Source organism: Diadema antillarum, unplaced genomic scaffold (genome assembly GCF_040938485.1).
Source record: "Diadema antillarum isolate AM-2024a unplaced genomic scaffold, OU_Dant_1.0 scf00000198, whole genome shotgun sequence".
Classification (NCBI taxonomy): domain Eukaryota; kingdom Metazoa; phylum Echinodermata; class Echinoidea; order Diadematoida; family Diadematidae; genus Diadema; species Diadema antillarum.
The window spans coordinates 322,978-334,508 of NW_027271087.1; the positions used below are offsets into that span (position 1 = coordinate 322,978).

Consider the following 11,531-nt stretch of genomic DNA (forward strand, 5'->3'; position numbering starts at 1 on the left):
TCATATCTTTTGCATCGATTGATTTTCCACAAACTTTCACTGATATGTTCTACTAATGTTGCTGCTTTCACTCAATCCACATTTCTCTTTGGGTTTGGGTTTCCTTTGATACAGTAAAGAGAGAAAGAGAGAAAAAAGGCTCAAATATCATTACACTTCAAGAGGTCCTAACGTCATCAATCAATGCCATATCATCCTACAACCGTGTTCATCAATAAATAAAAGTTACTGAAAATATCGAAAGCTGTTAAAGCGGGTGTAACCCTTGTATCAAAAAGGTCAACAATTTTCGACCTATGTCGTAAGTCGACATTCGCTTATTATGAAGTTGATAAAATAGATTTTCTCTTACGCGAGGTATGATAACTCTACAAAAATAGCTTAAGGGCAAACATTTTGTGAATTGCATATCAAAATCACATACAATTATAACACATATACATCACACCTTTGTAACTTTGATATAGATATACTTCATAATATGTTTAGATTAAGGATATGAGCCTCTCTTTCAGTATTTACAGCATACAAACACTTTCATACAAATATTTTCAGCGAGGTGCTTTGTTTGTTTTGTGTGTGTGTGTGTGTGTTTTACATCGTCTGCACACTAAACACTGAAAAGGTAGTTTGTATTTCTATAGCAAAGAACATGTTAGATTTTTGTCACAGCACTCAAAGTACTCTTGCGGCAAGTGAAAGTACAAATTGATAACACCTGACATTCGACATGAATTTACAACATCAAAAATCCTTGTCAAAGAGAAAACATCCTATTGGTATATAGTCTGGCAACCCTAGTCAATGGGTATTTACTACATCTTTTTATTGCAAGCAAGCCTTGAGAAATCTCTGAAATAAAGGAATGTACTTCTTGTGAATTCCCGTTATATCGAATACTGTTACTCTGTATAGCCAAATCTCGGACATGTCGGATGCAACAAAGTGAAATTCAAGTCCCAAAATGATCATTTATTCAGCTCTATAACTTATTTGTTCGGCTATAAAGAAATTTCGATATAATGAAAGAAAACCGCGTCCTGAGGACTTCATTATAACAAGAATTATCTATATACATTTTCACGTTCCCATCAGATTCAGACGCAGCTGTAGAATTAATCGATCATAATGACGCAAATCCGAAAGAACAAAATAACGGGATACTGAGGTAAGCTAAATCATTCTCTATGAGTTGTTGAAAATCAACAGACTTGGTCTATAGGATTAGACATGTTCAAGTAGACAATATACTTTTCTTTTTCTGCTCATCCTTAGAACACTTCAAACACCTAAAATCCATAAAACACTCTAAAATAATCTGTCATTTTGTGCATCATCTATCACTCGAGCATCAGATGGAAATAAACTATCAATAATAGACAAGTATATCCGCAGATACACGAATTATATGAGGAAAAATATACGTAAGTATATCAATACATATACATTGTAATTGACCGATATATTATGCAATATTATGCGCTTTGTATACGTAGTTGCCATGTGCATTTTTGCAAGACGGTGCACTCTGCAGTTGCTTCCTATTTGTTTTAAAGTCATCTGTATAAGCTGTTATTTTCGCGAGGGTCTAATTTTCACGCATTTCGCGAACCACAGTCGGATCGCGAATTTAACAACACGCGAAAATGTCGGTTACACTAAGGTAATACTGCATTACGATACCGTTGTGTCAATTCGCGAAAGCAACATCTCGCGAAAATGTCTCTGACCTCCTCACTCGCGAAAATACTTGTACGCGAAAATAACAGTTCATACAGTACCCCATTATGATTGCGTTCTGCAAGCCTCTTATTTTATCATTGGCATTACCGGTCAGCGATCGTTCTAGACGAGTTCGGAGACATAATATGTCGTGAATATGTTGCATTTGGCACAACTTCCCATATAGGAACTTTAAGCGAAAGAAACAACATTGAATTCCGCCCTTCGAATGATTACCCATTGTTAAAAAGTTCACAGGATATAACTATGCTCATTGTGTTTGTAATAAACATAAAATTCCAGAAGGGCACTACTTGAAAGTTTGGGCAGGAAGGAGTATTATATACAACTCTGACAAATTCAGACACATACTTCCACCAACCATGGGCCGAATGCATAAACGCTAGCAATTGCTTGTGCTAGCCTTTTACTCGAATGCGTATGCATAAAAACGAGCAATTGCTTGCGAGCAGAAGCTTTTGCTAGCAAGCACAAGCAGTTGCTTGCTGCCCTCAAGCAATTGCTTAGAGACCAGGCATTTGCTTAAAAACGTATGCATAAAACATACCTTTTGCTAGTTCTTGCTAGCAATTGCTTACGATTTTCCAAGCTCTGTAAAATGAGCTTGAGCTTTTGCTTAGCTGGGACGTTCCCTTTTAAGTATCATTTTCATATTCATGAAAGAAAAACCACACTTGTGAAGGAGTGGTATAAATCTACAAGAAATTACTCATAAGTAGAGTAAAAAACTTTTTTATTTCAACAACGGGAATGTCTAGTGGTTAGCACGCAAAATGTGATGAAAAAGATGTAAGACGTCTGACTTCGGTGGAGAGCAAAGAGACCCGCTCCACGTGCGATCTGGAAGATCCGGGCTGCTGTAAAACAGTGATGGGAATCATGTGTGTGTATTCTTGTGTGTGTGCTTCTGTGTGTGCATTTATGAGTGTCATTTCATAGCTCTTCTGCTATGTCAGGAAATGTTTTCCCACACACATGCCCTTTCAAATACATGTTGCCACACTCCTTCGTTCTTGTGTTCGCACAGGCGTGACGTCCCTTTTGTTGGAAACGCAAGCAATTGCTTGTGCGGGTCAAGCAAAAGGTATAAGCACAAGCAAAAGTTTATGCATATGGATTTAAGCAATTGCTTGAGCTAGACCTTCTGCTAGACGAGCTTGTGCTTTTGCTTGAAGCAATTGCTTACAAGCAATTGCTTGTTTTATGCATTCGGCCCAATGTCTCGCACAAGTGACAGACAGTTAAGAGACATGTCGGATTTTTGCTCCATAAAACGGAGAAAGGTACCGTAAAGTTGGTAATACAGATTATCATGGTTTTCTTAAAACTAAAACTATAAAACTGAACTGAATTGAACTTCTAAGGCAAGATTTCAACGAGATAACATAACAATACAGGAAGAGATTCAAAATGATATTTGCAACCATTGCAGAATAGTGATACAATAATCATTTCAGGTGGCGAGATTTTGTTTTTCTTTCCTTCTTTTTCTCTCTATTATTTTTTTTTTCTTGTTCGGAATGGGAAGGCTGGTCCGGCTCGGATTTAATCGAATCCTCGTTACAACTTGTGTATACACAATGTAGTTTTATCACTGATCTCTATGTGAGTACACACACAGCCGAAGAATCCCGACCGGAGTCGATTATTACCGATGAGCGTACGGCATCGATACACATATACGCTGACCGGTGTTGTCCGTGGTTTTCGAATGTACCCCGGTGCGCAGTGAGAGAATTGGTACACCCATGAATCCACACGCTGTACAGGGTCTTTACGGCAAGGTCACAGCTTTGCAGCAGACACGGAGCACGGAGAATCGTCTGGATCGGAAATGACCACAGCACCGTTGACCGGACTCGCCCGTTGTCTGCCGGTGTCCAGCCGTCTGGCCAGAATGAGGCCACACGCCAGGCTGAGGGTGACCAGCATGATGCCACCGAGAACCATGAAGACCGTCTCAAAACTCTGCGTGACGTCGAAGAGGAACCCTGTGGGTGTGTCAAGGGGAAGAGGGTGAGAACATTTTACAGCTGGTCCGGAAATTATTCACAGGTGTAGTCGGACAAAGGCGGGATTCTCTTATTTCTACTACACAAAAGACATGGTCAAACTAGTATTTCGCTTGTATTTATACACGATTTGTTGCGACAGTGTCTACCTCATTGGGTATACGAGTATGGCACAACTACAATGACAACAGTAGGTTACTTACACATTTTCTCTTTTTGGCCTAACGTGTAAATTGATGGGTTCAACGCTGAATGAAACTCAAATACAATGTGAATTCAGTGAGAAAATGCAGCAGTTAGATGAATACATCAGCAAAGTTTGAGGAAAATCCGACAATTTGTTCAAAAGATATGAATTTTCAAAGTTTTGGTGCAGCCATCGCTGGATGAGAAGGCTAGGACACTATGTAACGTCAGAAAGCAGGGGGAATGATATTACTTCAAACATAATTATGTCAGCAGCAAGTACAGGGAATGTGTACTTTCAATAAAAATGAACATTTTGGACAGCTTACAAGATAACTTCGTTCTGGGCAAGCAATCGAGGTGAGAGTTCCCCAAGGGAAATGTTCCCCAAGTATACGTATGTATATATCTTCCGGTACTGATCCACAATGTAATTATTACCTGAAAAGGGGCCTGCAATGAGTGTTCCTATTCCTTCCAGGGCAAAGGTGAAAGCAATGGCTCCTTGAAAGTTCTCCGGGGACACGATGACCGCTACCACCGCATCGACGACCACGGAGGTGCCGTAGAGACTCCCTCCAATGAAAAATGAACATATAAGCAGGTAAGGGAGTGTTGAATGCAGAGTCTGAATGAACAATGTCACAGACCCACAAAGACTAAATGCAGCCATGAGGTGGGGGCTCCACAGAGGGCGCTTTTGAAAGACGAGACCCTGTATCATGCAGGATACTATACCGCCCATGGCCCCTGCAGCAGCGAGGTAGGCAGCCGCGAAAGATTCCACGCCTACGGAGATAGCGTACGACGTAACAAAGAGAACCCAGCCATAGTTGGTGATGGAAGACAGAATTAGAAAGGGTAGCAAAATAAAGGTAAAATGTTTCTCTTCGCGGAAAACCCTTAAGTCGAATTGGTCGGTGAAAACACTCAGGAAGTCAGACAAAGATGACTTCACCGCTTCCTCTTTTGCAAACCCGCCATTATTCAGGGAGACTGTCACACTATCAGTCTCATTCACCTCCAAACATTTTGATATCGCTTCTTGACGATTGTGCTCCGGCTTTACGAAACCGTCTGACGTGTGACTGTGGCAGTTTGTAACGGCAGAACCATCAGTGAGTTCATATGTGCGCTCAAGACTGGCGTCCCTCCGCTCAGCTCTGGCTTGGTGTGCCACACGTGGGGGTCGCAGGACGGCTCCGATGGGAAGCTCGTTGAGTAGGAGGCCGCCGAGCAGTAGGAGGGTTCCGTGGAGACCATACTGTTGGTAGAGCTCCGCCGTGACCAAGGGCAGCAAGGTGGACCCGGCTGCGATGCCTATTAAAGCCAGGGAATTCATGGCACCAAACTTCTCCAGGTAGTGCTGCTGCAGCGTGATCGCCGTTCCCAAGTTACTGGTAGCAGCGAAGAGACCTGGAATAAAAGAATGGAAGCAGAGTAACCAACGGTGTGAACATGTATCATTTCATTGTAAGACGCCGAAAAGGAATATTCAGTCAACCTCATCTAAGTCGACTTGGAACAAGTCAAAAAATTGCCTAAGTCGAGAAAATATTCTATCCCGGATGGATATTTATATCAATTCTGTCGAGTAAGTCGAAATTCAATATAGTGCTATTTCCCCCACGACAGTTCCTTTATCGTTTTCACTCCTATTGTTGTCAGGTAGCCATCTTTATTCTTTCGTCAAGACTAACGTCGTGGCTAAAACATCTTATTACTATATTGACAAAGTTCGGAGATGTAGATATTTACTCTTAGCCATTATACTTATTAGGAGAAGAGAAATCTACAAGGAGATTTGTCCAGGCATAATTACAGGTACATTTCGAATGAGAGATAGCTGGAATGTTAACACCAAAAGATGTAATGAATTAACTTGGTACCTCCAGGGAGGAAAAGAAACATTCCGAACGTTCAGTGTCTGATAACTTCCAAAGTTTGTGCATCGAATGAAGATTTCGACACAATGCTCACAATCGTGGCTGATAACCTTCAAAATGACAATGATATCTGTGCAAAGGAATGAATGTGTAACAACATGAATTGTTTGGGCACTGAGAAGCATAATAGCCAACAATCGTTAGATCGTTGCAACTGATTGACAAATTGCTCTACATCGACGTAAATAAGCACTGAATTGATCGGTGATACGTCGATGTAGGGCAATTTGTCAATCAGTTGCAATGAAAACATCTCGACGGAGGAATCTCATGAATTTGAATCGTGAGATCGCAACTGACCGCGCCCATAGGACGATGAGATTGTGTACATTTAACCCTTCGCGTGACACATGACTTTCCAGTCCATAGGCTTGTGCGTGAAATCTGAACACATTTCACTCATGGGCACATAAATGACTCACAGACGAGCTGCTCATGATGTGTGCTTTTGTAATACGTAGGAAGTGTGAGATAAGGAATATCCAATGCCATCGAATTTCCACTCATTACGAAACCTCTAGAAAGAATTATGTAAAAGCTGATGTAAGGGGTATTCATCCACTTAATTAAATCATAAATTAAATTCATAGCAAGTGAGGTGTCATTCTAAAGATAATTAATCAGGCTTTCTTATGATATTTAAAGCAGATAATGCGGGTATAAGAGAAATATGATATATCAAACTTTAATTGCAGAACTTATATTGCGGAGTTTATTCAAAGCCATGTACATAGTCCGTGTTCACTTTGATATTGTTGTGTTGTGTCATTGGCGAGTATCGTGCAATATCCCATCGAGCCAAAGAATAAGCAATATTTTTCTTATTCAAAGTCATGAAATTCTTCCGTCGAGGTGTTTTCATTGCAACTGATTGACAAATTGCCCTACATCGACGTAAATAAGCACTGAATTGATCAGTGTTTTAGTAGTAGCCATGATACTGCTTGAGTATGTACGCCCATGATTTTTTTATCATGGCTACTACAAAATACTGATCAATTCAGCGCTTATTTACGTCGATGTAGGGCAATTTGTCAATCAGTTGAAATATTTTTCTTTTTGTTTTCATAGGAGAGAAAAGCAGTGATCCTGATAATCATTATCTCTTTATATTGTCAGTTTTATAGGTTTAACATTGTAGGGGGTTTACTTTAAAGCGATCCTATCTTGGACGATTATTGCAAGGACATGAACAGCACACATTATTACCACAACGCATTACACAGCACCGTCAGCATCCGATCAGGCTCTTACCTCAAGAACAAATGTTATGGTAGATCCATGCACAGACTATATACCTCTTGTGCAGCCCCGCGTCATCGACACTTGAACACAATACACCCATATCGAAGCTCACTAGCAGGCAACATTAAAGGGGCATTCCACACGATTTTCATATTCACATCATGTAGTACATAAAAAGACAGCTCCATGTATAGATTTGTGGAATTTATTGTCGTCCTTGAGCAGAGAAACCAATACTCTAAAAGATCTAAAACAAATTACACTGAACAGTGTTGATGACATAGAAGCCTCACATATTTCAGAAATGTAGCAGTGTAATTCCATTACAATACCGCTTGCTAAGTTCGCCTGTGTAGAATCTGTATGCATGCCTTCTTCTTATGTTCTGCTTCCTTGAGCCCCAAGTCATGCATTCTTATGGTGAGGCTGCCATGTCACCATCCTTGTTCATTGCAATTTGTCATAAATTTTGAAAACATTATTTTTCCTTATCCTAATCACTATACATTCTGAAACTCTGTACTAAGTATAACTAATTTATTGTTGTTCAAATGTAAAAATATGAAAATCATCCGGAGGTCTCCTTTAAGAGCCTACGAAATTCTTTTCTGTTCCTGTTCTGAACAACAAACCACAGTCCCCCTTCCCCTCTACCAAGCCTGTGCAGGAGAAGACGCAACCTGCTTCTATGGATTTGTGCGCACACATAAGTATTTCCCTTGTATCTGTAATTTTGACTGTTCTGTCCTCATTTTTTTTTTCCTGCTTTCGATTGAGGAGAAGTAATATAATTGCAATTTTTTGCAAACAGCAGTGTTCTTAAATTACAGATCCTGATTTCCAGGTGCACCTGTTCATCCATCGAGTCCTGCACATAACATGATGATCTTGCCATCATTGAATAAGTACCTCTGAATATCACTGCATGTCTTTCATCAGTTCATTGGATGGAATTGCTTAATCTAGTAGATCTGAAAAAAAAATCACACATAAATGGATATAGAAATACTGCAAAGATGATATAGAAAAGCAGGAATTCAATCTCCCGAAGTGTGTTGCCAATTTGAAAACTGATTATACATCAAGTATTTGAGAGTCTTTTGAAAATTACACATCAGAAACAAACAATTCTAATCAAATGAGCAACAAAGGACTCAAATGATAGACTGTTCTCACTTTTCGTTAATAAGAAACACCGACAATGAATAGGAAAGCATTAAAATACTGATATACAGTACAAACCGACAGTTATGTGCATGGTTTCTTAAACTTGATGTATTAAAGCGCTTTTCTTTTTGCGTGATTCGAAAGCTATCAGTGACGTAATAATGTGTGATGTATCAACATACCTGCTGAGACGAAGAAGAATGACGAGGCAGCGAGGGACCGGCAGAAGGCTGTGCACACGATGCAGACACCCGACGCCAGGCCGCCTACCATGGCGATTGGGCGTGTCTCCATCTTCTTTACCAAGGGGTTCACCACCAGACCTAGACCAGATGGAGAAAGGGTTACGTTTTTGTTTGAATAATTTTAAAATATGAGTTAGGGATAGAAACAACCAATGTGAAAATGTTAATCAGTATAACCAATGTTAAGTATTGTTAAATATAGAAAAATAAGAGCAATGGTTATAGTAAACTTGTTTCCAGAACAAACCGTCTACAGTTATGGTTTATTGAAAAAACACGGTAATATCTTCTTATATTTTACGCTTTATTGCGATTTTTTTTTAATATGGTAGAATGTATTGCGATGCAGCTGACCTAATGCATCAAATGTGATAACTCGAACACTTTTTAAATCACTACTCCTAATGCTAATCGATACCTTTTTAAAGGCATTAATTACCATTTGCAGATGAAACAAAAATCCATCTTTAGTGCTTAACTGCCGAATTTGTCAATTTCAACGAAGGAAAACGATTTTGCATGACGGCATTTTGATGACGAAAGTGCTTCTAATATAAAACTGCATGACAAAACAATGAAATTGGCCGGGAAAACATATAGGTTATACTCATTAAGGTTACAATAGAAGCATGATATGAAACGGCAGTGGAAGTTAAGCGGCAATGTAGTCCTTAGTAAAACAACATTGGAATTAAGGATCCAGTGTGGAAGAATTGGTAAAAGTGCTGGTAGAAGCAATCACCGCAGTGATATCAGTACAAGCCAAGGGGAGAAAAGGAGTAGTATTAGTAGACTGCAGTACTAGTAGGAGTAGATAGCATAGACGTGGCTCTCTTCCCAACACACCTCTTCCCACCTCTCTGGTAGTAGGGTTATGTTGTAAAAACAGTGTTGAAAGTAGTACTTTATGATGTTGCAAGTAGTTGTAGTAGTAGTAGTAGTAGAAGTAGTAGTAGTAGTAGCAGCAGCAGCAGCAGTAGTAGTAGTAGCAGTAGTAGTATAGTAGTGGTAGTCTGAGTAGTGGTAGTAGTAGTAGTACTATAGTAATAGTAGCATAGTAGTAGTAGTAATAGTAGCATAGTAGTAATAGTAGTAGTAGTAGTACAATAGTAATAGTAGCATAGTAGTAGTAGTAGTAATAGTAGTAGTAGTAGTAGTAGTAGCAGCAATAATACTAGTAGTACTAGTAGTAGTGATAGTAGTAATAGTAGTAGTAGTAGTATTAATACACTGTAAAAACATTGGTGTTAGATTTAACACCACGGGTGTTAAATCTAACACCGATCAAACTTCAATAAAGGACCACACCCACAGGTGTTAAAAATGCACTGTGATGGTGTTGAAAAGTGTTCACCTGACACTTCGTGGTGTTAATTTGACACTGTACCTGGTGTTATTTTGACACTGTACTGGTGTTAATTCAAAAATGACACCACATGGTGTTGATTTGATATTTGTTGGTGTTAATATCAATGGTTTAACACCCGTCCAGCTTCAATAAGAGACCACACCAGCTGGTGTTACTTCGGTGTAAATTTATTTTCACATTTTTTCAAAAATCTAGTATTTTAATGTAAAATTCTTGATCGTCTTGTTTATATTAAAAATCAACAAGAAGTGCAGTTACTAAGAAACTCTTCAAAAAACAGTTTAAAATTTGGAAATGACACCCGTAGGTGTTAATTTAACACCATAAATGAGCACCGAAAATTTAACACCAGCTCGGTGTTCACTATTTCACACCGGACTTTTTGCAGTGTAGTAGTCGTAGTAATAGTAATAGCAGTAGTAGTAGTAGTAGCAGTAATAGAAGCAGTAGTAGTAGTGTAGTTGTGCAGTAGAGTAGTAATACTCGTAGTACTGGTAGTAGTAGGATTAGTAGGAGTACGAGTACAGGCAAAAGTAGTGGAGCAGAAGCGAAAACGAAGTAGATAGCTGTAGCTGTACTCGCATGTGTAGTAATTAGCACATGGGTAACTAGTCAGTATCCTAATAATCATGGTAACAAAGTAATGATTATGATTATAGTGACAGTAATAGTTACTATACTATACTACTACTAGTTGGCAATCAGTAGTATCATTAGTTGTGAAGATAGTAATATCATGCGCATTTAAATAGTTAAAGTATAACAGCTGTCGTATGTAGAGTGAGGAGCAGGAACAAGACGAGAAGGAGTGAAAGCGGCTATGGAAGTAACGGAAGCAGTGACAAGTTACATGGAACTTGCTCCCAGCTCACGTGGCCTGGTGAGTGGAAAGCAACCCTCGTCATGATAGCCTTGCGGGTCGACAACTGGCCGTACTTTCTCAGCCTACTTACACATAAGCTGCGTGAATGCTGCGTTGAGGGACATGACGAGCCCCAGGGTCGTGTAGTTCGTCGCCAGCTGGACAATCATGGCGGGCACCAGCACGCCGAAGGACTTGATGACTCCCTTACGGATGAAGGCGTCCAAGAACCTGGCGGCCAGCACCAGACGACGGCGACATCGATCTCGCTGTAGGCAGGTCGGCTTCGTCGCCATGGTGCAATCTTCTAACTCTCTCCTCCTCCGATGCTGCACAGACAAGCCTGCAGACGACATACAGACGGACGATATTTGCGTAAATTCTATGTAAACACATGCATTCAACTTATGTACCGCAGGAGTGCACAAACTCTATACACTCTTCGGTTCCATGAACATTACAGGGTCCTTATCATTTGTATGTTACCTCCTGCGATTATCTCGAAGTCTATGCCCTTGTGTGTGTGTGTGTGTGTGTGTGTGTGTGTATGTGTGTGTGTGTGTGTGTGATAAAAGAAATGATATGCTTTGGGGTGCAGGTGCTGCCACGTGTAAACACTAACCTTGGCATTATCTCCTTATGAAAACTCTTTACTGCATCAAATGCAGTCGTTGTACGCATTTCACCTTCTTCTGATGCTATTCTCATGCTTGAGGAGATTTAAAAAAAATCGACCACAACGACACAAATGATATT

The 11,531-nt window shown here is 39.9% G+C and overlaps 1 protein-coding gene across 1 annotated transcript; it reads right to left on the reverse strand.

Moving 5' to 3' along the window:
• Window positions 1-3,308: 3,308 nt before the first annotated feature.
• Window positions 3,309-11,071, reverse strand: LOC139723729 (monocarboxylate transporter 1-like). Its single transcript, XM_071634945.1, has 4 exons — window positions 10,867-11,071; window positions 8,482-8,622; window positions 4,383-5,357; window positions 3,309-3,734 (listed from the first exon to the last, which is right to left on the reverse strand). Exons 1-4 carry the CDS (start codon window positions 11,069-11,071, stop codon window positions 3,529-3,531), a joined length of 1,527 nt encoding a protein of 508 aa, XP_071491046.1. The 3' UTR covers window positions 3,309-3,528.
• Between the last annotated feature and the right edge of the window lie 460 nt (window positions 11,072-11,531).

Coding starts and splice junctions, on each gene's coding strand:
- LOC139723729 (XM_071634945.1), bottom strand. CDS start 11,071: ATGGCGACGAAGCCGACCTGCCTACAGCGAGATCGATGTCGCCGTCGT. Junction 5,358..8,481: donor ATTCTTCTTCGTCTCAGCAG/GTATGTTGATAC, acceptor CTTTTATTCCAG/GTCTCTTCGCTGCTACCAGT. Junction 3,735..4,382: donor CATTGCAGGCCCCTTTTCAG/GTAATAATTACA, acceptor ACACACCCACAG/GGTTCCTCTTCGACGTCACG.